The 26,252-nt window shown below is 44.7% G+C and overlaps 2 protein-coding genes and 2 long non-coding RNA genes across 15 annotated transcripts; 2 read left to right on the top strand and 2 right to left on the bottom strand.

Moving 5' to 3' along the window:
- Nucleotides 1–493: 493 nt before the first annotated feature.
- Nucleotides 494–4,516, bottom strand: LOC114855220 (uncharacterized). Its single transcript, XR_003785898.3, has 2 exons — nt 4,377–4,516; nt 494–966 (listed from the first exon to the last, which is right to left on the bottom strand). It is a non-coding gene; the product is annotated as an uncharacterized LOC114855220 (long non-coding RNA).
- LOC114855217 (AMP deaminase 2-like) lies at nt 1,863–20,792 on the top strand. Of its 6 annotated transcripts, XM_029150174.3 has the most exons (19): nt 1,863–1,958; nt 2,260–2,329; nt 12,799–12,929; nt 13,134–13,264; nt 13,803–13,871; nt 14,541–14,652; nt 14,741–14,927; nt 15,077–15,218; nt 15,313–15,402; nt 15,496–15,625; nt 15,769–15,963; nt 16,051–16,182; nt 16,269–16,432; nt 16,524–16,650; nt 16,732–16,895; nt 17,008–17,128; nt 17,327–17,500; nt 17,585–17,695; nt 17,907–20,792. In XM_029150174.3, the coding sequence occupies exons 2-19, from the start codon at nt 2,320–2,322 to the stop codon at nt 18,120–18,122; spliced, it is 2,406 nt and encodes an 801-aa protein (XP_029006007.1). In that variant the 5' UTR covers nt 1,863–1,958; nt 2,260–2,319; the 3' UTR covers nt 18,123–20,792. The 6 variants fall into 6 exon arrangements, with proteins under 6 accessions (XP_029006007.1, XP_029006009.1, XP_029006005.1 ...); XM_029150176.2 differs by lacking the exons at nt 1,863–1,958; nt 2,260–2,329 and adding an exon at nt 3,239–3,362; XM_029150172.3 differs by lacking the exons at nt 1,863–1,958; nt 2,260–2,329 and adding an exon at nt 4,455–4,887.
- eps8l3a (EPS8-like 3a) lies at nt 20,321–26,092 on the bottom strand. Of its 7 annotated transcripts, none has more exons than XM_029150181.3 (19): nt 25,767–26,092; nt 25,321–25,386; nt 25,146–25,219; nt 25,002–25,066; nt 24,762–24,920; nt 23,657–23,806; nt 23,507–23,568; nt 23,305–23,432; nt 23,078–23,235; nt 22,872–22,977; nt 22,700–22,773; nt 22,540–22,614; nt 22,326–22,471; nt 22,121–22,262; nt 22,003–22,049; nt 21,828–21,924; nt 21,446–21,753; nt 21,187–21,319; nt 20,321–21,104 (listed from the first exon to the last, which is right to left on the bottom strand). In XM_029150181.3, exons 1-19 carry the CDS (start codon nt 26,060–26,062, stop codon nt 21,093–21,095), a joined length of 2,298 nt encoding a protein of 765 aa, XP_029006014.3. In that variant the 5' UTR covers nt 26,063–26,092; the 3' UTR covers nt 20,321–21,092. The 7 variants fall into 7 exon arrangements, with proteins under 7 accessions (XP_029006014.3, XP_029006015.3, XP_029006012.3 ...); XM_029150182.3 differs by having other exon boundaries at nt 20,321–21,319; nt 21,446–21,531; nt 21,649–21,753; XM_029150179.3 differs by having other exon boundaries at nt 20,321–21,319.
- LOC129604162 (uncharacterized) lies at nt 23,414–24,160 on the top strand. Its single transcript, XR_008694825.1, has 3 exons — nt 23,414–23,547; nt 23,627–23,928; nt 24,015–24,160. It is a non-coding gene; the product is annotated as an uncharacterized LOC129604162 (long non-coding RNA).
- Nucleotides 26,093–26,252: the final 160 nt, after the last annotated feature.

Raw genomic sequence — 26,252 nt, 5'->3', positions numbered from 1 at the left:
TTATAGATTGAATCAAAGCGGATGTTGTTTGTTATTTGATAGCAGTGTTAGTGTTTGTGCTTTACACTATGAGCTAAACCAGCTCTTTCTATTGTGATTTCAAGAATGAACTTTATTATAACCTTTTATATTAGGGTGGGTTGTCTGTCTTGCTCTAATTGTAAACTGAAGCAACGCAAAGCCAATACTTAAAAAATAACAGCAACTATGCAACATTTTTCCTAAACAATGGACATCAGAGGCTGAAAGACAGATAATGATTCTGTAAGTGGTGCATGTGACTAGCTAACCTCTTGGGTGGAGCACAGCTAGAGTACAGATAGTGCAACGACCCCTCGTCTGAACTAAGACGAGAACTAAAAAGTGTGGAAACTGAGAAGTGTGGAAACTGAGAAGTGTGGAAATGCAAGAAAAAAAAAGAAGGGAAATAAAAAAATGAGAAAGACGGGATGTCAAATCCCAGCTCAATAGCCATGACGAATCACACAAAATAAAAATAAAAATCATATTTGACTTTATTATTAACTAAAAACAATAATGCTCAACATGGAAATCTGCAAAACACTGTGAGATATATAACATGCAAGAAAACCAAGTTCTGAGTCATAACCATAACTTAATAAGGCCTGAGCTATAAATAGCACTGAAAGAAGATCTGCAAGATTAAAAGATCTAAATGGTTCTTGTAGGAGCTCAAAGCTATAGTAATCCATTATTTTGCCACCTGGGGGCAGCTGATCTGCACCAAAACCAAATGTAGTTGTGATAAGCGTGATCATGAGTAAGTCAATGAAATCTTTATACATAGAAGTTCACTCAGTTATTTCACTGTCATTAGTTATTGACCTTGTCGTCAAACAAACCAGAAAAAGTTAACTTCAGATGAACACTGGTGCTCCACGTGCAGGTAACATGGTAACAAGGTAACAGGAAAGCCATGACCAGATTCTGCAGCAGGAACAAAGTCTGACAAAACAGAGATGACAAGAAAACAGCACTGAAAATACCTGGGAACACAGTGGAGTTCACATTTAACCAAGGAAGATATGCTTCTCACAGCATCACACACGCTTGTAGGGGAACAAACAGAGACATAAACACTAATACCTACACACTGTATCCATCCCATTACTGTTCCAACTACTGATCTTATCAACCCACTCACACCGGAATTATTTATTATATTTATTAACTCATAAATGGAATCTGCCAGTTTAAACAAGGGTCAAAGTTTTATAACGACTGACACACATGGTTAAAAAGGCTTTTGGACTTCAGTCATGAAAGCAGTGAGTCAGCCAGAACTGCACTGCTACTGTATGTCCATTTTAGCATGAGGCAGGCTTAGTTTGCTTTTACTGTTTGTGACTGTTGAACATGAAAAGGACTTTTTGTGCCTGAAAATCAAATGTGCATTGTAGTGAAATACTGCCAGGCCCCAGACACTAGACACTAAGAAACTGGCAGCACCACTTTAGGTTGTTAAATTACAGACAAGTAAAAAAGACATTTTGCTAATGATTCAGATTATGCAAAACAATCATTTACTAAAATAATTGCCACGTCTGTTGATAATAAGAATAAGTGTCTGCAGCAGCATAGTTCAGCTGCTCATGGAGTGATACATACGAATTACCTGACACAGAAATGCGAGCAATTTAATAACACAATAACAACTTCACATGAAATGAAAACAAAACGCTTAAATGCGAACCATACCGTTATGTGAAGCATTAACTCTCACGTACGGGTGTTATGAAACTACATCTGGGCCGGACTTGGAAAAACATCCTCTTTGTGTGTGTGTGTGCGCGCGCGCGCGCGCGTGGGCGCTCGCGCTCGCGAGCATCTGTCAACCTTTGAACCGAGCTGCAGCCTCAGAGGGCGGCGCCTTCAAACAAAGTATTTGGAGGAAACTGCGTTCAGGTCATAGCAAAAAGCCAGTAAACGGAGCAAAGGTAAAACTAACTTAAAACTAAACGCTATTGACAGATGTATTGGCCTTATAAACAAATATAGAATAGAGTAAATGCTCTTATTATACTTGAATGAATTTGTAGCGGTAACACGTTGTGGCAGATAATGAACTAGCCGGTTAGCCGGTTAGCCACGTGACGCGGTTACTACACGTTCACTACGTGGTCATTCGCTGTCCGTCAGTAATGCCGGTTAGCTGGACAGCTCTCCGCAGTGTCAGTAACCCAGCTCATTAGCCAATTAGCCCATTAACGTGCTGCTGCGTGTGTTTGGCTTCGGCAGGACACCCCCTCTCGTCCCGGACGGTCCGCACACCGACGCCACCTTTCTGCGCTGTCAACAATGTCACAAAGTAAGTCCGCGAGCGGCGCAGACACCTGTGAAGCGTTACACAACGCTCAGCACAAGTCTCCTGTCACGTCTGAACGTTTCGCAACACGCACGCTGCGTACATGACAGACTGAAGCTCTATGAACGTGAGCTCTAGTTCATGTGTGACGGGTATAACGTCGTACTACAGCTCCACTATTACTCATTCCTTTCAGTGTGTGTGACACAAACTACAGCATATGAAGTTATGACTCTAATAACTAACCTGGTTTGTGTGTGTTTGGCCATTGATTCTATACTTCGGTACAACTTTGAGACACTTTACTTTCTCTTTTCTGTGGTCACTGTTTTATATCTTTTATATATTTCTCTCTAAAATGCTGCTAGGTTTAATAATTGGCACACAGAAGAATCCTTGTTGTTTCCGCATCAGAGGACAAAATAGCCAGAAAGCAGCTGTTCAGTATTTATACTGGAATCTTGTGGTGTGGATAACCTTACTGGTGTGTGCAAAGGCGACATTCCAGTACTGTTAAACCGGGTCAAAGACATTGCGAAGGCACATACTGCATTTATCATAGCAGCACGATTTCACAGAAGAGTGCAGGTGCTGAACTGTCCTGCCTGTCGCTCACCAATAGAAACCCCTTAGTGCATCTATATATAAAAAAATATCAAAAGGAACGGCAATAAAGGTTAAAGAGAAGGAGATGCTTTATATAAACAAATTACACTTTTGTTCTTTATGTTCTATTATGAATAAAGTTGAGATCCACAATTCGTTGCGTTCTGTTTCATGTACATTTTTATAAATCATCCCAACCTTTATGCAACTGGGCTCATTCAGGAGTAAAGCTCCTGCAAATAAAATGCTGAATTCCCCGAGATTTAAACGAGTAAAAAAAAGCCCCGAAGCAGCCAATGAAATGCACAGTGGTCCCTGTTTTGGCGAAAGGGTTGCTGGCTGAAAGCTTGACCAAGCAGCAGAGGCCAGAGAAACCCAAAGAAGGAATAACACGAGCTATTTGCGGAGCATAATTGTCTTCTCCTTCCAGGTAAGGGCTGGGAGAATGCGAGTGTCCTGCTTTTAGCGAGATGTGTGACATTGGTGGTGGTAGTTGAGTAGGCCTCTGCTTCTTAGCCTTTGTTTTGCTGCTGTACAAGATGGTGAGCGTCAGCGCTCTGTGAAACTGGGTCAGGTTTCAGAAAAGGCTAGAGACACTCTGAAACAAGATTTTCTTCAAGTGGCAAATATAAACTTTGAGATCTTCCACTTTTGTGACCTGCCAGATGTGTTGTAAAGCATTTTTAATAGTGACTTGCCATTTTATCATTGCTAAAGTAAGTCTGTGTTTTAAAGCCTATTACAGAGAACGTCTTTTATTTATTTTTACTTTCGATTATCTATTAGTGTTATGAAATAATTTTATGTAGATTATGTATATACAGTATTTTATACTAATGTAAAGGTGCTAACACAGCAATATTGCGTTTAGAAGAAATAAACCTATAAACCATGAACTGCTTACAAATATTAAACCACTAGGTGGGGATCTTTATTGTTTCTGTGACACTAACTACTATGGTTGGTCCAAAAGGACTAAAGTCAACTGAAAACTTATTTTCACCAGTGCAGTGACAGATTTAGGTTTTATTCAGCGCCTTTGTGCAATAATCCTAAACAGAATATCTTTTGTTTTCATTACAGGGGGGAATGAATTACTAGTTATTATAGAGTACTGTCCTTGTTACCAGTTGCTTTGTGGACACTTGGTGGGCATTGGTTGTCACTATTTATAATACCTCACGTCAGGCGGGCCTGTGCTCTGTGTGTTTAGGCTCTGTCTCCCCACAGAATTTTCCAGCAAAGAAGATTGGGAGTTCACTAGTCAGCTTACACACTAATCCAGTTTCTCCGATTATCCACACTGACCCCTCTTCATTCTCTGCATTTTTTTGCTACTTGCTATTTACTTGAATCCTGTGTTTTCCCTCTGCCGAATGCACAGCCTTCAGCGTATGTAATTGCTATTTTTAGATGAGTGGAAAAACTTTTGTCCTTCTCTCACCTTGGCGCTCAGCTGGCGGGGGTGTAGTCAGTCTTCAGGCTTGCTGGCTGTCATGCTAGCCTCGCTCTGCGGCCAGCAATGCCCTCCTGTGTGGCTATTTTCTCCTGCATTGGCGGTAGGAAGCTTGTTCCCTGGTTGCTAGGGCAACCAAGAAGGATGGCCCCCAGCCGGAGCTGGGGAAGCCTTGGGCTACCGTTCAGCTCGTCACCATGCAGCATGTCTGCTGACCTGCCGCTGTATGGGAGGAGCCAGCTCTGCAGAGGAGCTTCTCCCGTCCAAGTAAAGGTCCTGCCGCCCCACTTCTTCATCATGAGGCAGAGCTCCAGCAGCAGAGCTGGTGCTCCTTCCTCCCTCTGCTGGCCAATGCGCAACTCGGACTTGCTCTGCTCCAATAGTAACAACACGGGCAACAAGATGTCATCTTTCTCCTCCACCACGGATGGACAAGGGAAGCCCAAGGCTAAATCCCCGTTCCGCAAGAGGGGGAGTCTGCAGAGCACCACTAGTCCTGGTGAGTGTGTGTGACAGATGGCCCCACAGACAGAGTGAGGGATTGCACAGATGCGGGGGAATTTAAGATGCTCGTATTTCCATGTGGCTCTCGGAAGTGTGTTTAAAGAGATGGGAAACAGGGCAGTTCTTGGTTGTTCTCAGTTGTGTTTCTGTCTGTCGGTGGGACTTTTGTGATGGGCTCTGCACTTTTATTCCAAGATAGGAATGAAACTGGGTAAATGCTCATGGAGTCTAAAATGTAATTAAATGTCCAGCACAGACAGAGTGTTGAGGGTGTTAGTTTCTGAGCAGGCATTTCATATAATAGGTATCTAAAATCTAATCTAAAAATTATCAACTAACAACTGACTCAAACACTTTACTGTCTAATTCTTTTCAGATTTTACTGTAAGATTACCAAAACATCCTGTGCTAACGCACCTCCGTACTGCAGGAGTCACTAGCCTGCTATTAACCCTTTACAACAGGCCTTCCATGACATATCTTACTATATATGGATATACATCATTTAAGTGTTTATTATTTCTTCCTTTGGAAATACCAAAATCAATTAGTAGGAATGGATTTGCGGAGGATATTTCCTGTGCTTCTCCCTTGCAGGGATTGACTGCTTATGGATGTGCCTTATACCATCAGATTGATTTAAACAGAACTGGGGGCTGTTTTATCTCACAGCTTCAGCTCTCCCATCAAAGTCCTCTGTGTCCACGCAGCTCCCTTTGAGGCTACCTGGTCGTGTTAGGAGGGGCGCTACTTCATCTGTGAGGCAATTAAATGTTCCTATTGATTTAGATCTACCCCACATGCTTGATGTGCCACACCACAGTCCAAGTGTTGTGTGTTTGTAGTATGCAGCAGCAGATCCTCAGCAGTTATTCATGTTGACACATACTATACTATATTTGCTGAGGAAGCCTGTCTTTGCTGCAGTAATAAATAACTTAGAAGTCTCTCCATCCATGCAGTCATTTCAGGTCCACTCAATTAGCCGCTTGGCTGAGCCCTCTGCAGTCAGACCTGGTCATAAGAACAGCATGTACAGTACAGTAGGTTATCAACTAACATTTCAGAATACAAAGATCACTTTGTTAGCTTTCAGAATGATTTGCTGTAGAATAATCTGCCAATCAGTCAGCATTTTCTGCTTTACAGTGCTCTGCACCCTCACGCGTTTATCCTGAAGAAACTCTTGAGATAATTTTTACTGCACATGAAAGCGATCATTTTTGTCGGTGGTGTTGTTGATCCGCTGGTGGAAACACTGATTGGGTCCGTTTTCTTGTGCACCGGGCTGCGCCTGTCTCTGCATGCTGCCCTCTTCCACTGGACCCTCAGTGCATCACATGAAGCAGAATACTGTATGTAATGCTTCAAGGATCTGCCTGAGAGGTGAAGGGGATTCTGTCTGTCTGCTCTTAACTGCGTCCTGACACTGCGTTTACCTTTCACCTTTGTGCAGCCAGCTCATCTTTGCTTTTGTTGGAACATGTTGTCTTCGCGTTTGAAATTGGTTTGTTACATATTATTACAGTATCTCACAATCATGAACGTTAACGCTTGATTATCTGGTGATTGGAGCAAACACCGCTGTGTTCATGTGTTTCAGCTGTCAGCTTCACATTGATTGTGACTATGCTCCGAGCTGCTGTTGGACTGGTTGATGTACTTCTTTTGTACCACCCTTTGTCTGGTTTATTATTAACCAGGTCCACTGTGCCTGCGATGCCATATCTCTGAAGGCTTCTCTACTGAAAAATATTCAGTGCTCCTCGATCAATAGCGCAGCTACTAATTGGTGTCATATGGACTTTAACCTGCAGCACTGGCGACACCAGTGCACACCCACCTCTCCCCACCCACCACTCCTGCAACAGATAGAAGCAAATCACAAGCCAACAGGACCCTGCTCAGAGCCCAGTTGTGGGTGTTACAGCATATTTTGAGTGTCACTCCTTCTCAAAGGGAGTCAGTGGGTTTCAGCACTCAAGGACAAAGCAGCTAAACAGTTAGATCATTGTCTAAATCAGTGAAGACACATTTTGGACTAACTTACTAAAGGTACTGTATGGAAATAATGACTCATATCACAACAGCACATGATTATGTGATTGTGATTTTTTAATGACATAACATTTTCTGATAAAGTGATATAATACCGGTACTGTATATGTAAAAGGTGTGTACAAGAATATGATGTATGATGTCAGAGCATCAGCTTTAAACGAGTTACGGCTCCGCAGTAAAACCAGACTAGAGAGCAACTTTGTGTGTGAAGGGAAAATGTCTTGGCTTACTTGGGCTATGAATAGCAATGTTGCTCCTCATGCAACAAAGTGTTTTAGTTCAGAGTAAGAAACCTTAGAGAACTAGAAACGAAGGTCCTAGAAGCTATCACAAAGACAAGTGGGTCTGGTATTGATATAAGGCCGGCAGTGTAACATTATCTGTGTTTTTACCATAAGCACACACACATTCACACACAGGGCAGTTAGACTCACCATCACCATTTGACACACTATATCTCACTTGTGTGTGATTTGCTGGCAGACTGTGCTCATGCTCATGCTTATCATGGGTTGTATTTCATCACTGAGGTACAGTTAAGCGTCCAGCTTCGCTCTGTGCTCTAATGAAAATCCACTCCATCTTATTACAGATGAATCAGCATCAGCTGCTGTGTGGTCTCTGTTTGGCTTTTTCTTGTCCTGTGACCACAGTGAACAAAACACACAGCACCCTCTGTTCATTTAATAAATCCCAGCGCATATTGTGGCTTTTTTTATGAATCAGAATACACTTAATTAAAACGCACAGGCAGCAGGCTCTGGATCTGTTTCTGTCCGTGTGTGTGACTTTGGGTGCCTGTGGTGCGTTTTTACGGCCAAAGCGTGTGAGGGGGATTTATTGTTTTGAGAACATTCCTGGTGGAGAGATACCAGTGTGAGTGTGAATGCTGAGAAGCCCAGAGTATTTTGCTTGGATGTTTGTCCTGTGTCGTTCACTTGGGAATTTGTATGCAGGGTTAGAGATTAGGTTTGCTTGACAACAGCTTTTATAATGCGAGCTTGTGTTTCTCTCTGCACAGCTACTCCCATGTGCTGTTCATTTTTCCCTTGGGAAAGATTTGTGTTGAACTCAACAGAGGTCGAGCCATGTTTCAAAAATAAATCAAACTCTCTGAGAGCTTTTGAGAAAAGTGTTTTGCCAAATGATTATTACTGTATATGCACAGTCTAGACTAAGCAAGCTGACCTTTTTACTAATAGGCAGCTCAGTCTGGTGTCAAGTAATATAACCACTTATGCATGAATTTTAGTCTGAATGTAGGAGATTTTAGTATGAGGCCACAAGGTCCTGCTCTCAGGTTAGAGACATGTTGATGACATTGCTAAGAAACAGCGCTGACTTGATTTTACACAGCTGCAAAAGTTGTACAGTGATGTTATTACACAAAAATGTAGATTTGTCCAGATATCAGTCGCTCGTGTGTCTTGCACCTGCCTTTTGTATCTTCTCATACTAAAGCATGTTTCTGCAGCCCTCTCTTTTGTCGGGCGTTTGTCTGTAAAGTCTCTTAATTTTTCTCACTTTCACATGTTTTCGTAGTGTTGGGATACACTTATTTCTTGTGTATTTCGGCCACAGGCTTCTTTGTGTCTTTCTTGTGAGAGACGAGATACATGATCAGCAGAACAACAACAGTAGCATAAACATAGATGACATAGATATTAACAGCAAGTAGAATACAATTAGTAAGTCTAGTACTGAAAAGGATAAATCATTAGACCACTTGATTCCCAAACAATTATTAAATGAATTATCAAGAAACAACAAGCCAGAGACTACATTACAGTGTTACTTTGCTTAATTCCATTATTTATTTTTATCCTATTTAATATATGGAAGTTTGAGGCATGATTTTTTGCAAAAAAATGTAATTTTTTTAATGTTTAATGGCATTTGTAAAATTGACTAAATGCAAGCGTAGTCATGGGAAGCTGCTGCATGCTGATGAATAACAGAGAGGAGGGGAAGGAGGAGTGACCAGTAATGCATGGCCTCTCCCATTTTTCAGCACAGTAGACAATGAAGGGCCCTTTTGTCCTCCCCCTTTCTGCCACGTGGTATGCTCCAACCCAGTATTTAAATCCGGGAGCTTGGAGGCTGTGCTGCTCATGCACTGAAAACCGGCGTAATCCAGGAAGCAGCAGCAGCAGCAGCAGCGGCGGCAGAGAGAGAGAAGCAGAGGGAAAAGAAAAAAGCTGCCTCATCAACACACTGGATGTTGCGACAGTTACAAGCTAAGAAAAAGACGAGCTTGTGCAATCCTGCTGTTAGAGCAGCTGCTGTTGAGGAGAGAGCATATCCCGTCTCTCTCCTCTGTCTGTGCTGTCATTCTCTATCTTCTACTGTACCAGCGGGGGAGGGTGCATCGACTGTCCCAGGCCTAGTTAAATGTCCCAGCATCCCGCAAGAGCTCAGACAAGGCCACTGCGACTGTAACGGAGACTGTGAGAACAGGACAAGACAGGGAGATAGAGGCGCTGTAACCTGTGCTGAACACTCATAAACAGTACCTTTTACTGTGGAGCCTGCTTATGTGAGTACTGTGTCTTGTGTAAGGCATGAAACTATTATGCTTAAATGTGTCGCTTAACGGGACCGTAAATAAAGTTTGTGGAAGCTGTGGAAGCTGATACCTTGAAGAAAACATTGGTAGGAAATGTAGAAATTATGTGGGAGGATAAACAAATGCATAATGTATTTTCTTTGTTGCAAAAAATCCTAATATGCTTCATAGTGTGTTGCATTTAAGCCAGCTTCTGCCAGGACATAATGCAGTATTATTGCCATGTGGCTTAACCACTGAAATTATTGTGAGTTTGTTAAAAACATTATCAGTATTTGGGAAAATGTTAAGTTGGAAGAAAATAAATATTTAAATGCTGTGTTGATTAGCTCATACAGGAGCTGGAGCTTCCATTGGGAAAGTGGAATTAAACATATTGATGTTCCTGATATTTAAAAAAGACAGTGTTTTTTGTGAAAACAGCTGACATCTGGTTTGTATGTTGATGTTGTGTGACTCACTGTAGCTGTTTTCTCCTAAGGGTGTTTATGTTACAGCAAGTGGTGAAATACTAAAGAAAATGTGTTACTAAAAAGTCCCTAAAAATGAAGATGAAATTTTAAAAGGAAGGCTTTAGTTTTCTGATGGCTCCGTTTCACCTCGCATGCTTACTGATTATATCATGATTATATATTTTCAAAATGAAAATCCAAAGTACAGGTTTATTCTCATCTGTTGTTGCTAAGGAACATCTGAAGAATGTGTCATCACTCAGCCTCTCAGGGAATGACGTGAAGTCTGTGTGGCAAAATAATACTTTCTGAACACAGGAGCCATATTAGACAATGGACAGTAAGTTTGGACACTGTACTGGAATAAGGGTGGTCAAGAAAAAGCCCATCATGCTCGGCTGCTGTGTGACATCCCTGGCAAAACTCGAAACAACCCTATTATACTGTAACAATATGTAGACTATTAAGACAATGTCAGTGTTTGGCAAAGGTGCATACAACTGGGAGGTTTTAAAAATATATGGTCTATATATAACTATATTGTCAAATGATGCTGTCACCGGTTTTGTTTATTCAGTAAACAGTAAAGGTTGTGAGCACTGCAGTCACAAAATATAGTTTCAAGCTGGTGTTATGGGATGATATGTAAGAAGATACAAGATAAAAGCGCATGTTCTCATTACTTAAACAGGTTAGATCATCATAAAATGCTTCTCACTTGAGAGAAGCAGCGCAAGGCCAGATGTGTTCAGCAAAACACCTTGAAAGTTGTTATTGTGGTGCCAAGCGTATCGTGGACATCGCTGTGTGAATAACAACCATGGCTGCTTCCAGCCAGTCATACAGCTGATCATTTGGAAATCAGTAAGCGCACTCTAATTAACTGACCGACATTCCTCACAGCTATGAAGAAATGTGGAAATTAAACTGGGTGATGAAAGACGGCTCAAGTAGAAGGAGCATTGTTCCTCTCTAATTTATTCTCCGGAGAGATATCATAGTTTTTCAAATCCGCGAAGAGGCCTGGTGATGAAACTCTGATAATAATTCCCTGTTTGTTCCATGCAGATTCTTTTGTTGTTAAAGTAGTCTCAGCAGCATATTGAAGAATAAACAACAAACCGGGTCGCTCGAATGGCACTGGCTGCAACTGTTGGCCCCAGGGACGGGGAGGATGAGACAGGATGGAAGCAGAGTATTGATCCCCACAGAGCACAGCAGCTCCACGGATACTAGACAACTCTCTGCTAGGGATCAAAGGAACAGGTGGCTGGTGTTTGTGGGTGGTGTGCGGACTCAGCTCCCACAGATGTGACAGAAAGCTGAGATGGAGAGCTTTGTCAATATTACTCGCTGATCTAAGAAATGAAGTCGCGATGGAAAGGTTGAGGCGTTTCCTTCTGGAATAGACGCACAGCCTGTTTCTGGGCTTTCTGGGCTTTAGGCACGTTCTTGTGAATCTGACAAAATGTTCCGCAGTTCCAGAAATAGCAAATAATAAAACGCAAGCTTATGTTATGGGTCCTGTGTGATCAACAGCCCCTTCTTATAAATGAACCATCCATAGTAAATAGGCCTCGTGGAAACACTGGAGTCAAGCTGCTGTGCTTGACTCCATCACAGTGATCACAGTAGAACATTAAAATCAAAGTAAAATCATTTCTCATTTTCATCTTTACTGTTGAACACATTAAGACTTAACTGACTAAATCACACAGACCTTGACTAAAGTCTGTTATTATGTGTTATTGTTTGGCTTGGTTTGCGTGATGTTTGCTGCCACCGAGCATGTAAAACTAGCCGTGAAGGCTTGTTCCCCCCACTACAGTGATGTCACTGAGACAAATGGAGTTCAGGGGTGCTGGATTAAGTGTCATTTGTGGTGGAAGGGCCGGAGGATTAGATGGATACTATACTGAGAATCTGTGTTCGTCCGTGTGTGTACTGTAGTTGAAGTCATCTGTTTACCCATGTGAAAATATGGCACTAACATGTGTACAGTAAAGCCACAAATATTAAGAAAATGTGAAACTGAATGTTTGTCAAATTCATGTTTTTCTGCCACACTGTTGTTTGGGTAACAATCGTGTGCACGTATACGTGTGTTCAAGGCTTTTAACACGCGACGGTCAGCAGATCTCAGATGCTTCAGAACTTCCCAGTCTTCTTTGCTCATTTCTAACTCAGCCTTGAAGGCAGACAGCAGATGGCAGAGACTGATTGTCCCAGGTCAGACACAGCACCAGTAATGACCCCAATTATAGAGGAGAATGAACACACCACTCCCAATGACTGAGTGAAGACCTGCTCACATAACTACAGTACTCCTTTAAATGATGGGTCTCTTAAAGCTGCATTATTGTCTTTAAAAAGGACAAGATCTTCTGTAAATAGAACAGAGAGCTCATGAAAACCTAATCAGGACATCCGTAATATTTTTTTCTTTTCTACTAATCGTGATGTGATGTAGTCTGTTATATGTTGTATGTATCTTTGTATGAGCTTTAAGGATTACGAATGCAAACTACACAAATTTGTACTTTTCTGACTCAAACCACCAGGACTGCCAGGATCAGCACTAAATATAAACATAGAGACTTTAATTACGGCTCCGAACGCAGAGAAACAAACAAAACTATTTCTGACCAAAGGAACTCAACTCAAAGTATATACTACTCAGTAGAACCCAGTTTGACTTTTCTGAAATGTTCACGGCCAAAATGCCCTGTTTTTGTAGGTCAGGGTTGAATATAAACACTGTCATTAATAATATATGATTTTTAGCCAGTGACTCATGCTGTATCGTATCATCTGTATCTGCTGACAGATCTGTGTGCTGCATCTGGGCCCAAGCCCCTGAAGCCTCAGAGATCCCTACCTGGGACGCCGGTTTCTCTCACACATTACCCGATTGACCTGCGAACATCCATGGAAGAAAAATACAAAGAGATCGCAGAGGTAAGAGTTGGAAGTCAAATCTGTGACAAACCGATCAGGAAAAAAGCGATTTTCACATTAATATATAACCTGCATCATATCCACATCCTTGGCTGGTGCTTTTTAACCCCCAGCACCTGCGCCAGGTGTTTTTTTGTGTGCCTTCAGCATGTACGTGTGCATGTAAACTGACCTGACGCCCATTATGTGATTACTTTCCATCAGGAGCTGTTTACACGCAGCATGGCGGAGAGCGAGATGCGAAGTGCTCCTTATGAGTTCCCGGAGGACAGCCCCATCGAACAGCTGGAGGAGCGGCGGCACCGATTAGAGCGGCAAATCAGCCAGGATATTAAGTGAGAAAGTGCAAACACGCCGCAAACGCACAGCAGTTATATTAACTCTCCGCCTCAGAGGGATGTAACCGCCTCCACCTTTTACACACACACACACACACACACACACACACACACACACACGCTTATTTCCATGCACTCACCGGCTTCCAATGTGCTAGTTAATGGGCTAACTAACGCCGGGCTATACTGTGGTGTTCAGTCTTCTTCAGCTCCAGGTTCTGTGGGTCAACGCTGCCTTTGACACTGTGACACAGTAGTTTGGGTGATTCTCTGACGTTCAGGGTCACTCAGGGTTCACCACTACTAACTGATGATGGTTTTACATGTCAGTCACCTCGATGCTTGGTGATCCAGTTAATGCTTTGTGTGTCCAGTGTGTGTGTGTGTGTGTGTGTGTGCGTTTGATTGCGTGTTTACATGTGCATATATTTGGTCTCTCTCCCTTTGTGTGCTTAATTTCTTCTCACTCCCTCTGACGCCCATCTGTCCCGCTGCCTTGCCTACACTGCGCTGCGCCGCTGCATATCACCCCAAGGCTTGAGCCAGACATCTTGCTCCGCGCCAAGCAGGACTTCATGAAAATCGACAGTGCAGCAGACCTAGAGTGAGTGAGCTCTGCTCCGGGAGGCTTGTCTCTAGTGATTTGTACTCTGTTGTGCTTGCATCTTTGTGTTTTTTCAATACTCTCTATCTATCAGTGTCTGGTCTACAGCCCTTTGCCCTTGGAACTGGCATAATTACTTTTCTTCAGAACCACTGACAGAGAATATTATATACTGAAATGGACTTCTCCCCCTGCTGGTAACCAGATACATATTCAAATTAGCACTTCTGGAAACCTTTTTACTTTTTCATGAGGAACTCTCTACCACTACCACTGTACAGTGAGTTCAAACAGTATAAAACCTGGATCACCTTTTGACAGTTTAATTATAGGTTTATATTGTATCTTTTTTATCTGCAGTGACTCATTAAATGAGATAATAACAGATGTTTTACAGTGAACTCACAATGATCTTTTGTACATATACTATAGTTCAGACAATTTTGATTAGTGGTCTGAGTGATTACAGGCCCCCGGAATTATTTACATTAGTAAAGTCCAACAAATCGAGAGTCTGGAGTAGATACATGTACTGGAAGGAAACAGAATGTTTTCTCTTTTCATTCATTTACTTTTCTAAGACTGAAGTGCTCTCCATCTGTTTGTGTTCACCTTAGTTCCTCCAATGTTCTCTTCTTTGGATTTTCACTAAGTATATTTTCTCTTAAGGTCAATGAAGGAGAAATTTGAGGACACTGTTGACGATGGCTTTAAGGAGAGGGAAATGCCAATGGAGAGAGAGTACCAGCGGGTCGCCATAACAGGAGAGGAAAAGTGTGGAGTGAGGGGATTTTTATTTAACCGTTCTCATATGAAGTTAAACAAATCCCACTGTGTCTGAGCTCAGCGGAACTTTGATGTCCCTCCAGGTGCCCTTCACTGACCTCGTAGATGCTGCTAAGTGTGTGGTGAAGGCCTTATTTATTCGGGAGAAGTACATAAACCGCTCCATGCAGACATTCTGTAAAACCACAGCCCACGCACTGCAGGACCTCGGGATGAAGCCTGTGGATGTGGGACTCTATGAGGACATACCAGAGACCCCCGTAGATGCTGGTACTGTACAACAGGGACACATCCATTCTCATAGGGTTGTCTTTAGTCTGTTTTAAACAAAGAGTGGCTTTAAGTATACATTTACTGCTTGCACTTTCAGCCTTTGTTATAGTATGGAGAATGAGTTAATTCTGCCACTGTTTCCCCAGATGCCCCTGTCCATCCACCAGTTTCAGAGACACACCCTTATGACAATCAGGACCCCAAGAATATGCCGGCAGACACAGGATACGGATGCAAGATGGTGGATGGCGTGGTCCATGTATACACCAAGAAAAACAATATGGACAAGTATGAGTTGTGACCTACAGTATGCCTCAACCATTGAAGAAGCACTGTGTGTTTACTACATATATGACAACCTTTATGCTGTCTTCTTCCACAGAAGTACTGAAGTGGACCTGCTGTATCCTGACCTAAAGGAGTACATTGCAGACATGAACGTTATGATGGCTCTCATCATCAATGGGCCAGTGTGAGTTCTTTGGCCATGTTTTTTTTATTTATTGTTTTTTTAGCTTAGGATTTTTGAATACATGTCTGTATTTTGTCTTCATGCTGTTTACAGGAAGTCTTTCTGCTATCGCCGCTTGCAGTACTTGAGCTCTAAGTTCCAGATGCACATCCTCCTGAATGAGATGAAGGAACTGGCAGCACAGAAGAAAGTTCCTCATAGAGACTTTTACAACATACGAAAGGCAAGAGCCAATATAACTGGACCGTCTGATGTCCTGCCTAATTGACTTACAATGATTATTCTTGTGTATCACTACATATTCAATTGAATTTACAAAGTATGACTCTTCTGTCACAAATTGTTCCTGTTCTTTATTGACTCCAGGTAGACACACACATACACGCGTCGTCCTGCATGAACCAGAAGCACCTTCTGCGATTTATCAAGCGAGCGATGAAGAAATACCCCGGGGAGATCGTTCACATGGAGAACGGCCGGGGTCAGACCCTCAAGGATGTGTTTGAGAGCATGAATCTGACAGCGTTTGACCTGAGTGTGGACACTCTGGACATGCATGCGGTGAGAATACGTGTGGCACAAAGTAACTTAATGTCCTGTTATTATGAACGAACACGTAGAAAGAAACATATTTCCTTTACTTGTCAGGATCGTAACACATTCCATCGGTTTGACAAGTTCAATGCGAAATACAACCCTATCGGAGAATCCATCCTCAGAGAGATCTTCATCAAAACTGACAACCACGTTGAAGGAAAGTACTTCGCACACATAGTCAAGGTATGAATCAGCTCCTTTGTCTTTTAAACGCATCCAAATATTTCATACAAACACATTAGCAATATCGTCTGTGACTGTTTGCCCAGGAGGTGATGTTCGACCTGGAGGAGAGTAAGTACCAGAACTCTGAGCTGCGTCTGTCCATCTATGGCCGCTCACGTGACGAATGGGATAAGTTGGCTCAGTGGGCGGTCAACCATCGCGTGTACTCCGACAACGTGCGCTGGCTTGTCCAGGTGCCCCGTCTCTTGTGAGTGGTCTCCCTACGTCTTAGTTTACACGTTTGTTCTAAAAGCGTTTGTTAAAATAATTGTGACGTCATCAAATGTCGCTCACTCTAGTGACGTGTACCACACAAAGAAGCAGCTGGCTAATTTCCAGGAGATGTTGGAAAATATCTTCATGCCTCTGTTTGAAGTCACGATCAACCCCTGCAGCCATCCTGAGCTGCACCTCTTTCTGGAGCACGTCAGTATCGCCACAAGACGTTCAGATTTTCTATTTTTAAGACTATTTTTAATAGATTGACTGTGGCATGCATGTTAACAGGTGGTCGGCTTTGACAGTGTGGATGATGAGTCCAAACCTGAGCACCACATTTTCAACCTTGAGAGTCCGCTGCCAGCGAACTGGACAGAAGAAGACAACCCACCGTACTCCTACTACCTCTACTACACTTACGCCAACATGACTGTGCTCAACCACCTTCGAAAGTATGAGGCAGATGTGAAATTCTCCTTAGATCATTTTGGTTTTAAGACATAACAATAACTGAGCAACAAATGAGTGAGATTTAAAGTTTGTCCATACGTTTGTTCGACACAGGCGACGAGGCTTCCACACGTTTGTCCTGAGACCTCACTGTGGGGAGGCAGGGCCGATCCACCACCTGGTGTCAGGTTTTATGTTATCTGAGAACATCTCACATGGGCTGCTGCTCAGAAAGGTCAGAACTGGAAACACTGGGCTGTTTCTAACAGTGCTTTTGAAATGCTTTACTGCTTAGTTTGGCTAAAATAACTTATTTGTTATTGTTCACTTGTTGCTAGTTTAATTCAAGTTGTAGTAGTTTGGACTACAGTATATTCCAGGGAGGATAAAGACACATATTGTATTGTATATTGTCCTCTTTGGGATCTTTCAGGCCCCAGTGCTGCAGTATCTTTACTACCTGGCTCAAATTGGCATCGCTATGTCACCACTGAGCAACAACAGCCTGTTCCTCAGTTACCACCGCAACCCTCTACCAGAGTACCTGTCACGAGGCCTCATGGTGTCTCTGTCCACCGATGATCCTCTTCAGTTTCACTTCACCAAGGTCGGTAAAGTCAAATGGCCCGAATTAAGCTGATGGCTGCAAAAACATCATCACCAGAGGTGCAACGTGTTTGACTGTGTGCAGGAGCCTCTGATGGAAGAATACAGCATTGCCACGCAGGTGTGGAAACTCAGCTCCTGCGACATGTGTGAGCTTGCAAGAAACAGCGTTCTCATGAGTGGGTTTGCACACAAGGTAAACACATTTCTGCACTTAATTAGTAACTAAATGTTTCACGTGCATGATTATTAATCACTGCCACAATTGATTTAATACTCTATTACTAATATAATTGATAGCTGCAGCCCTTTAGAATTTGAATCATGCTGAATGTGGGCTTTTAGGCCTGTGGTGCTCTTTCTTATGTTATCGGTGCCTCCCATTGATGCATTTTTTTCAAATCTAGGCTAAAAGCTACTGGTTGGGCCCCAGTTATTCAAAAGAAGGCCCAGAGAGCAACGACATCCGTCGCACCAACGTCCCTGACATCCGCGTGGCGTACCGCAGCGAGACGCTCTCCGAGGAGCTGCAGCTCATCACTCAAGCCGTGCGCACAGAGGAGCTGGACACCATTTACGAGGAGGACTCCCTCTCCATGGGGCCCCTGCCGGGACGCCGCTGAAGCAGCGGTCGATCTGTGTGGCATTGTAAAGTCCCAGTCCTGTGGTTCACCCAGCATCACACTGAAGAGACGTAGCGTGAGACGTGAGAGCGCATTGGTCGTAACTAGAGAAGTCACCGCACAGACACCAAAAAGCCAAGGATACAGTGCAGCCACAGCACTTCAGCTTCTCCAATACCATATGCTTGAGTAATTCTAACTCTATATTACTGTTGGATTTTATATGAAATATATTATATGAAAATATACAGAAATATAGTAAATAGCGCTACTATCATCATCTGTAGAAGAAATACAGACACAGTTTTACTGGAAGACTTCCGACTGTGATAGGTTTTGTTTCATAATCCTAACAAGAGGACAATTAATCTGTCTGAATGCTGCAGTGCTGAGCGTCAGTCACATGACGCTCAGCGTGGTTCATTCGTCTCTGTGGATATTGATCAGAGAATTAATTCATCAGGAATGAAACCCTGCGTAGCGGTGAAGTTTAGAACAAAACACCTTCGGTGGTCGATTTGAAACATTCCATGAAACTGTCTCTTTAGTTGCGAATGCCAGCAGCCGTTGACACTCTTGTTGGTTCATTGGTGTAAAGGGAGCATGGGAGTTGTCGCTTGTAAGCACAGCAGTAAAGCCCACGGTTCATCCACACATAGGAGCAGCATGTGTGAGTCCAGCACTGTCTGAGGAGCGTTCACCATGAAGATATGGACCCCTCCCTCATTCCCCTGCTATCGAACAAACCAGAAAGCTGATGATATTTCCCCCCTTTGCATGAATGCAGCGTATATATGAACTAACCTAAGACTTCTCAGTGCCTTTTCATGTTTTACAGCCTTGAGCACTGCATGCCCATGTTTCTCCGAACTCTTTCCGTTCCATATTTTCTTCTGTTGCCAACAGTGGAGCTCTGCTGTTGTAATGTCCACTGTAGAGAAGCTGCATGCCCTCCTATAACAAGCTTTCGTTGATTTGTTTGTAGTTCTCTGCTTTCTGCATGCCTGCGTGACGAATGGCAGGAGAGAACAACTAGTTTACAGCCAGCTGTAATGTAAAGCATCTAAACTAACCCGCACTGAATATTAGCGTGAATGGATTGAAACTCTGCATCGTCGATCATCCGCACATCAGCAAACCATGCTGGGACATGGTTACCATGGTAGCATGGTCTTTCTAATTTGCCCCTGATCTGGTTAAAGCTGGGCTCCCAAGTCTCTAATTGTGTCCTCCACTCCCATCATCATCGTAAACCCAGACCTTACCGTCCAGTTCATACCAAGGTTGGGAGAGAATTGGAAAATATCCGTCTATGTTTTAGGCTATTTATACGTTTGCGTTAAGATAAGGACCCGTGTTTAAGAAAGAGTGCAGTAGTGGGAGGCACTGCAGTCACATATTTGTGTGATTGTTGGATTTCATGTATAAAGTGTATTTTTTTAAAGGTAATATAAGATAAATTTTATATTTTCCAGATATAAACGTCAAGGTCTGTTGCAGTTGATCATTGTGGATTAGTATTATGTCATAAATATAGAGTTTTTTCCTATATATTTGCTGATCGGACACATTATTTTAGTGTCTCCTCTTCCTGCTTAATTTGATTTCTCGTTGGTTGAGGTTAACTGTGAGATGCCTGTCAGAGCGATCCAGGTTGATACCTCTTACTTTAAAGCCAAAGGTTCTTCACTACAGTAGCCAGTCATCATATTTGAGCCCTTTGTTGGATTGTGATCCACACTGAGTCCTGCTGACACACACCGAAGCACAACATTTCCTTCCTGTTTACGTTCTGCAGCTTTCCGTTAATTGCCTTGCGTTCGTTTCAGTGTCTAACGGCCATGCTGCTCGGCGCTTGCTTTCTACCATTTTGGAAGTAAATTATGGGAGTAATTTAAATGACAGAGCAGGCTGCTATGTTCTAACTAAGAGTTCCGCTGTGTAACTGCTGGTTCCCTGTCTATATGCCCAAGTTATTCTTTTACAGTCACTTGTCTGTGCATCCTACCTCACAAACAATGTGTTAGCAAAGGCAAAGCTCAGACCAGTGAATGCATTGGCCGCTTTACTCTTCTGATCATTTTCAGACTAAGATAGTGAAACGTTATTGTTATAACTCTGAATAGTGAATAGTTGGCTTAATTAGACTCTTTAGTCTAAATAAATGTTTAAAAAAAGTGCTACACGCCACAGAAAACAAAGATCAAGCAACAAATCTTTATGTTTGTGGAGCTCTAACCAGTGAATTTCTGCTTGTATTATACAGATTAAATCGTCATCACAGTTGCTGCTGATAATTGTGCTGCTTCAATCATGTTTGGATGCAAACAGTTATTGACATACATCATAGATCACAGTGCACTAATACAGTAACTAATATAACGTTTCTACTGGTGAGACTTTCAATTTCATCAGTTTGTACTAACTTCACAGTGCATTTATTACAAATACTGAGATGCCTGCACTCAATATATGTTTGAGCTTAGTTCATAGTTTTCTCATTGTCTTTGTTTTGATACCAGTTTGTCACTTTGGGACTTTTTTTTATCTTGCCTATCTGTGGGCCCAGTGATCTGTAGCCATATTACTGCCTGAAACTGACTGTCACTGTTTCACAGATCCAGTTGCGTCTGTGTCATGAAATAAAATAAAGCATGTTTAACAAGCGAACCTGCAGCTTTGATTTACACATCAGGAACTCTTGTTACAGTTTGATACAGACACACGGTTGCCTGATGTTTTTTATTTACATGTAATTGTCAAATTGTCAATCGATGTGATTTCATAACATTTCATAACAAACCAAAGCACCAAAATGATTTACATCTCTATCAGACGATTGGTACGTGCCCATTTCTGCTTGTGAGTCTGTTTATCAACATATAATCACGATGTGATCTTGTTTCCTAATAAGTGAGCGCTTCCAGCTGCTGGCAGCTTGGACTCCGTGCCGTCTCAGCCTCTCCTCTCCTAACTGGCAGCCTGCGGTGGTGACAGACACACACGTACGGGTCGTTTATCAGTGCGATGCGGCAGCGCGGGCAAACGAGGCTGGATCTCTCACCGCCATGGAGGCCCTGACGGCTTGTAGCTGGAAGAACACCCGCCCCCCTTCCTCCGGACACACGGACTTCAGCTCCTCCCTGGTCATGCCCAGCAGCATGGAGCCGCTCAGCACACCCAGGCAGCGCACAGTGCTGCCGGACACACAGAGGCTCCAGTTAGAGTCTGTGGATTCTTAGCATTTAGAGGCAGTGGAGGTTTGCTATTCTTTGCAAAACCTTAGCGATCTGCTTTTGGTCTTTTCAATGACTTGTTCTCACATTTTGCTGAAACCCTTGTCCTCCAGCCACGCTTTCACATCTGCAGGCTTGGACCTCTTGGTCAGAACCGGGGAGCCTGCCGTTTCCTGAGAAGAAGCCCATGTAATGCAGTTCACAAACAAAACATCTAAGCTCGTTGTTCTTCCTGCGGTGGGTGTCCTGAACTTCGGCTTCAGTTGCCGTGTGCTGCTGCGTTTACAGACCTCTGCAGACCCTCCGTCGTGATCTTCCAGGACGTTGTTGGGCACGAAGCCCTCGTCTCCGCTCCGGTTCCTCACCTTCCACCACTGCTTGGACTTGTCCAGTAGCTGTGGAGAGGCCGAGCGCCCCCGTTACGAGTGCTCTGTGAGCGCGTGGGTTCGTGCGGCACGGCCGCGCTCACCTCCACTATTTCCCCCGCTCTGATGGTGAGCTCCCTGTGGTTCCTCGAAATAAAGTCCTTCGTGACCCTCATGCGACGCGGTTCGGACTCGCTCGAGCTGAAAGGCAGACAAACAGCAAGGGTTTAGAAGGTGGCGTCACCGCACTATGGATTAAACCCCGAACGGCTCCAATACCGTGCTTTTTGCGGAGATGGAGATGCCGGTTTCCACTTGGTTGCGACCTACAAAGAGAAAGCGGAGGTTTTTTTTCCACCTTTAATCCCAAGCGGAGCTGGAACCCCTGAAGCTCTACCTGCATGGGTGCGGGCGGTGGACTGGGTCTGCGCTGGCTCTCACTGAAGGCCGGCGTCCGGGTGGCGTCGGGGGGCCGCCATCCGTCAGAGAACACGGGCGTGTATTCTGGGACGTCCTCGTCGTCCTCGGGCCACTGGGTGCTGGGAACACAGAGTCAGCGTCACACGGTGGAGCCACGGGGCGCGATGCCGCCGGCGCCTCACCTGGGGACGTTCCAGGCGTCGCCCAGAGACTGCCACAGCCGGTCCTCCTCGGCCGAGGCCTCCTCGCTCATGAGGCGGATGCTCAGAGGGGAAAGCAGCGGCGCCACGACGGACGGCGGCACGTCCTCAGAACAGTGGGAGACCACCTGGGCCGAAATCACGCTCTGAATTTATGGAAGTGGTAGAGTTTATGATTTGATCCACGTCGACTTACGAATCCCAGCGTGGAGAAGAGGGAGTGGACGAACTCGGGGGCGCCGGGGCTGCTGATCTTCCCTTTGAGCTCCCCCTGTGCAAAGCAAGAGGCGTTAGGCACCGGGGCCGGGTCGGCGGCACCGGGGACGGGTCGGCGGAACCCGACCGGCGGCACGTACCAGGAGGTTGAAGGCGAATTTGATGAGACGCAGACACGCTGAAAACTCTTGCGCAGAGGGCATGTCCTCCATGACTGAGCCGAGGAACAAGAGAAGAAGAAGAAGAAGCAGAGAGGAACAGGTGAATCGCAGGAGCCGGGCTTCTGCCGCTTGAACGGAATCGACGCGTTACCTTTTCCTTTTTTGTTCTTCTTCTGCTTCTTTGCGTTTTTAGCAACGACTGCGGCTACTTTTCCTGAGAAGATTTCTATGTCGTTTAAAGTGTGATTCAGGATGTCCTACGAAAGACAGACAAGGAAATCCCCATTTACCTAAATGCGTCTATAGATAGAACCGCTCTCAGTTTACATGGGTTTTCATTAGATGAGGGCCACCCACCACGGTCCTGTCCAGCTCCGTGTACGCAGGTGTGGGACGCATTCTGCTTTCGCTGTTGGAGAGCGGCAGTTCCTCGTATTTGGGAGTTGACGCTCTCTCCTCTTCCTCCTCCTCCTCCTCCTCCTCCTGAGGCTCATCGATGTCGTCCTCTTCTAGAACTGCGGTCAGAACACGACACATTGTGGTTCCTCGGTCACTGCGGCGCGTGCACGTGTGCCGTCACTCACCGCACCGAGGCTCCTCCCACGGGGACGCGGCGCGAACTGGAGGCTGCTCCCGAGGTTCAGGAGGCGCTGCGGCGCTGCGTGGGTTCCTCTTCACGGCTTCGTTTGCGGCGGCGACTCCAGCGTTCCTGCTTCAGAACAAAGCTGAGTCAGTGGCGCGTCACGTGCGTCACGTGACCTCGCGTTTTCCACCGGGGGCTCCCACCTGACGCTCGCATCCTTTCTGCGGGACAGAGCGCGTGACAGGTCCTTTTGAACATAGTCAGCCTGTAAACAACAACAACAACAACAACAACAACAGCCACGTTCATTTCTTTTCTTGCAGTTCAGCCATTTTTCACGGGTTTGTTCTCACCCTGACGTCATCGCAGCTGAACATGAAGATGGTGGCGTTCTTCCTCCTCACTCCCTTTACGGACACCGTGAGCAGGGACTTGAACGCGCCGCCGTCCATCACGGCCTTCATCTCCAGGACGTCGCTGAGCGCCACGGACTCCAGCTCCTCCTGAACAAACACAGCAGCTGGGTTATAACATGGGAAGACTCAGACATACTCAGTTCAACTCACTTCAGTTTTATTTCTATAGCGCCAAATCACAACAAAGTTATCTCAAGGCACTTTACAAGGTGGGGTTAAGACCTTACACAACTAAAACACAACAAATCCCAAATACAGCAAGCCTTTAATTGAAATTATCATTTCAATTTGACAGCAGCAGTGGGAGTGGGGAGGAAAAACTCCCTCTGTAACAAGGAAGAAACCTCCAGCAGAACCAGACTGAATCTGCCTCCACCGGTTGGAGTGAGTGGAAAGAGAGAGAGAGAGAGAGAGAGAGAGAGAGAGAGAGAGAGAGAGAGAGAGAGAGAGAGAGAGAGAGAGAAAGCAACTGGAGAGAGGAGAGAGAGAGGGAGAGAGAGAGAGAGGGAGAGAAAAGCAACTGGAGAGAGGAGAGGGAGAGAGAGAGAGGGAGACAGAGAGAGAGAGAGAGAGAAAAGAAAGGGGAGCACGGAGAGAAGAGAGGAGACGAGAGAGAGAGGCAGAGAAAAGAAAATGGGAGACGAGGAAGAGAGATGCAGGGTAGATGAGAGATAGAAGAGGATTGAGAGTCTCTACTAGTTTCTCCCTCGCATAGAGAAGCACTAGAGCCTCTCTTCGCTTCTCTTTCTCTCCGTTCTCTCTCTTCTCTCTCTCTTCGACTACTCTCTCTCTCTCCGGAGAAATTCATATCGAGATAGAGATAGATAGAGAGAGATATAGAAAGCACTGGAGAGATGAGAGAGAGAGTATAGAGAGAGATCTAGGAGAGAGAGAGAGAGAAAAGCAACTGGAGAGAACGAGACAAGGTTAGCTAAGCATAGAACAATGATGGGAGGAAGAAGGTAAAGTAAAGCAGCTCAGTGTTTGAATGGAGTCAGTCTGTGTCTGTAGTCGGCATTTGGCCCCACGCTTGACGCGTCACCTTGGTTTCGATGTCGGAGAGCGTCAGCCGGGCCCCGCGCACCTCCAGCAGCATGCTCTGAGCCCACACGCGGCCCGTCTCCTCCAGCAGGTCCAGCTGCTCCACGCAGTCGGCCACGCTCCGCAGCTCCGTCCCGTCCAGGTCGCAGCTGAACAGGTGCTGTGGCGCAGACGCAGTTTGAACGTGGGGCAAACGAGGCGCTTCACAACGAGCCACACCGTGACAAAAGCCATACTGCACCTCCACTCTGTACTGAAACGTGTCCATCATCTTGTTGATGGACTCGGCGTACTCCTTCCTCTGCCCTGTGGGCAGCAGGTGGTGGAACATTACTCTGAGCGAGTGTAACAACGCCTTGATTTAACAGCCGGGGCCTTAACTTACGGTATATTGACTTTGCACTGGGCCGCGACAGACCTGACATCTGCGATGATGCCTCATCCATAGTGGAGTAACCACTGGGAACGTGAAACAGACGCAACGCACGGCTTAAAGGCCCATTCAGGAATGAACCATCGATTGAAGGAAGCGATTGATCGGCGAATCGCCCGCTACGTACTTGGACTGCACTGATCCGGCGTAGCTGCTGGTGTCATTGCCGAAGGGACTGTCGCTCCTGAACATCCTGCGCTGACGCAACAGACATATGTTTCTCACCAGTCAGTCAGTCTGTTAGTTAGTAATAAATGGATAAATAGATAGCGTCACCTAGCAACGCCGGGATCTGAATATTAATATTACTTCATATTTAGAAGACAGGTGTGCTGCCAACCTTTTGTTATGTAACACACTGTGACAGGATCATGTGAGTACAATTAAACTAACAAACAAGTGAAGGATGACTGGTATTTTAGTTCATCTCCATCAAAGATGCCCCGAAGTTTCACGTACCATAACGAATATGAAACATTTTCAAGCCGCACGCTTCCTTTCAGCGTCCACGCGCCGCAGGCTAATATTCAAACTACAAAGACATTGTGGAAATGCACTGTCAGAGGATCTCACCTTGGATTCGTGGCGGCCGAAAGCTGGGGCTGCTTCCTCCCGTATTTATGTTGTCGGCTAATATAGAAGCAAAGAGATGAGACTGGTGGTTTAATCCTGTCTCTCAATAAGCGACGGGACACACCTGAGACTTCCTCATAAAGGAAAAGGTCAGAGTCCACCGCCAGTAGCTGAATGATGTGGGTGATACCGAGCAGGCTCAGTAGATATACTGTGAGATCTGTAGAGCAGCATCTTGTGTGGGCAAAGGTCACCAGATATGAAGGGAAGCTTCCACATTCCACTGACGTCATCATTTGTCTTTTCTACATCTGGGATTCTTCGCTTATTGGCCTGAAACAGCAGAAAATGTTCATGGTAACTTACATGACAGTGAGTTAATGAGACACTGTTTGCTCGTTTAAAGGCTTGACAATAAACGTTTGCCCACGGGTGTAATTTAGAAAGGAGGTCGACCCTCATCTATAGACCTGGACTCAATCCCTG

This window comes from Betta splendens, chromosome 5, assembly GCF_900634795.4.
Source record: "Betta splendens chromosome 5, fBetSpl5.4, whole genome shotgun sequence".
Taxonomy (NCBI): domain Eukaryota; kingdom Metazoa; phylum Chordata; class Actinopteri; order Anabantiformes; family Osphronemidae; genus Betta; species Betta splendens.
The sequence above is the reverse complement of the archived record's forward strand: the minus strand, read 5'-3'. Positions and strand labels throughout refer to the sequence as shown.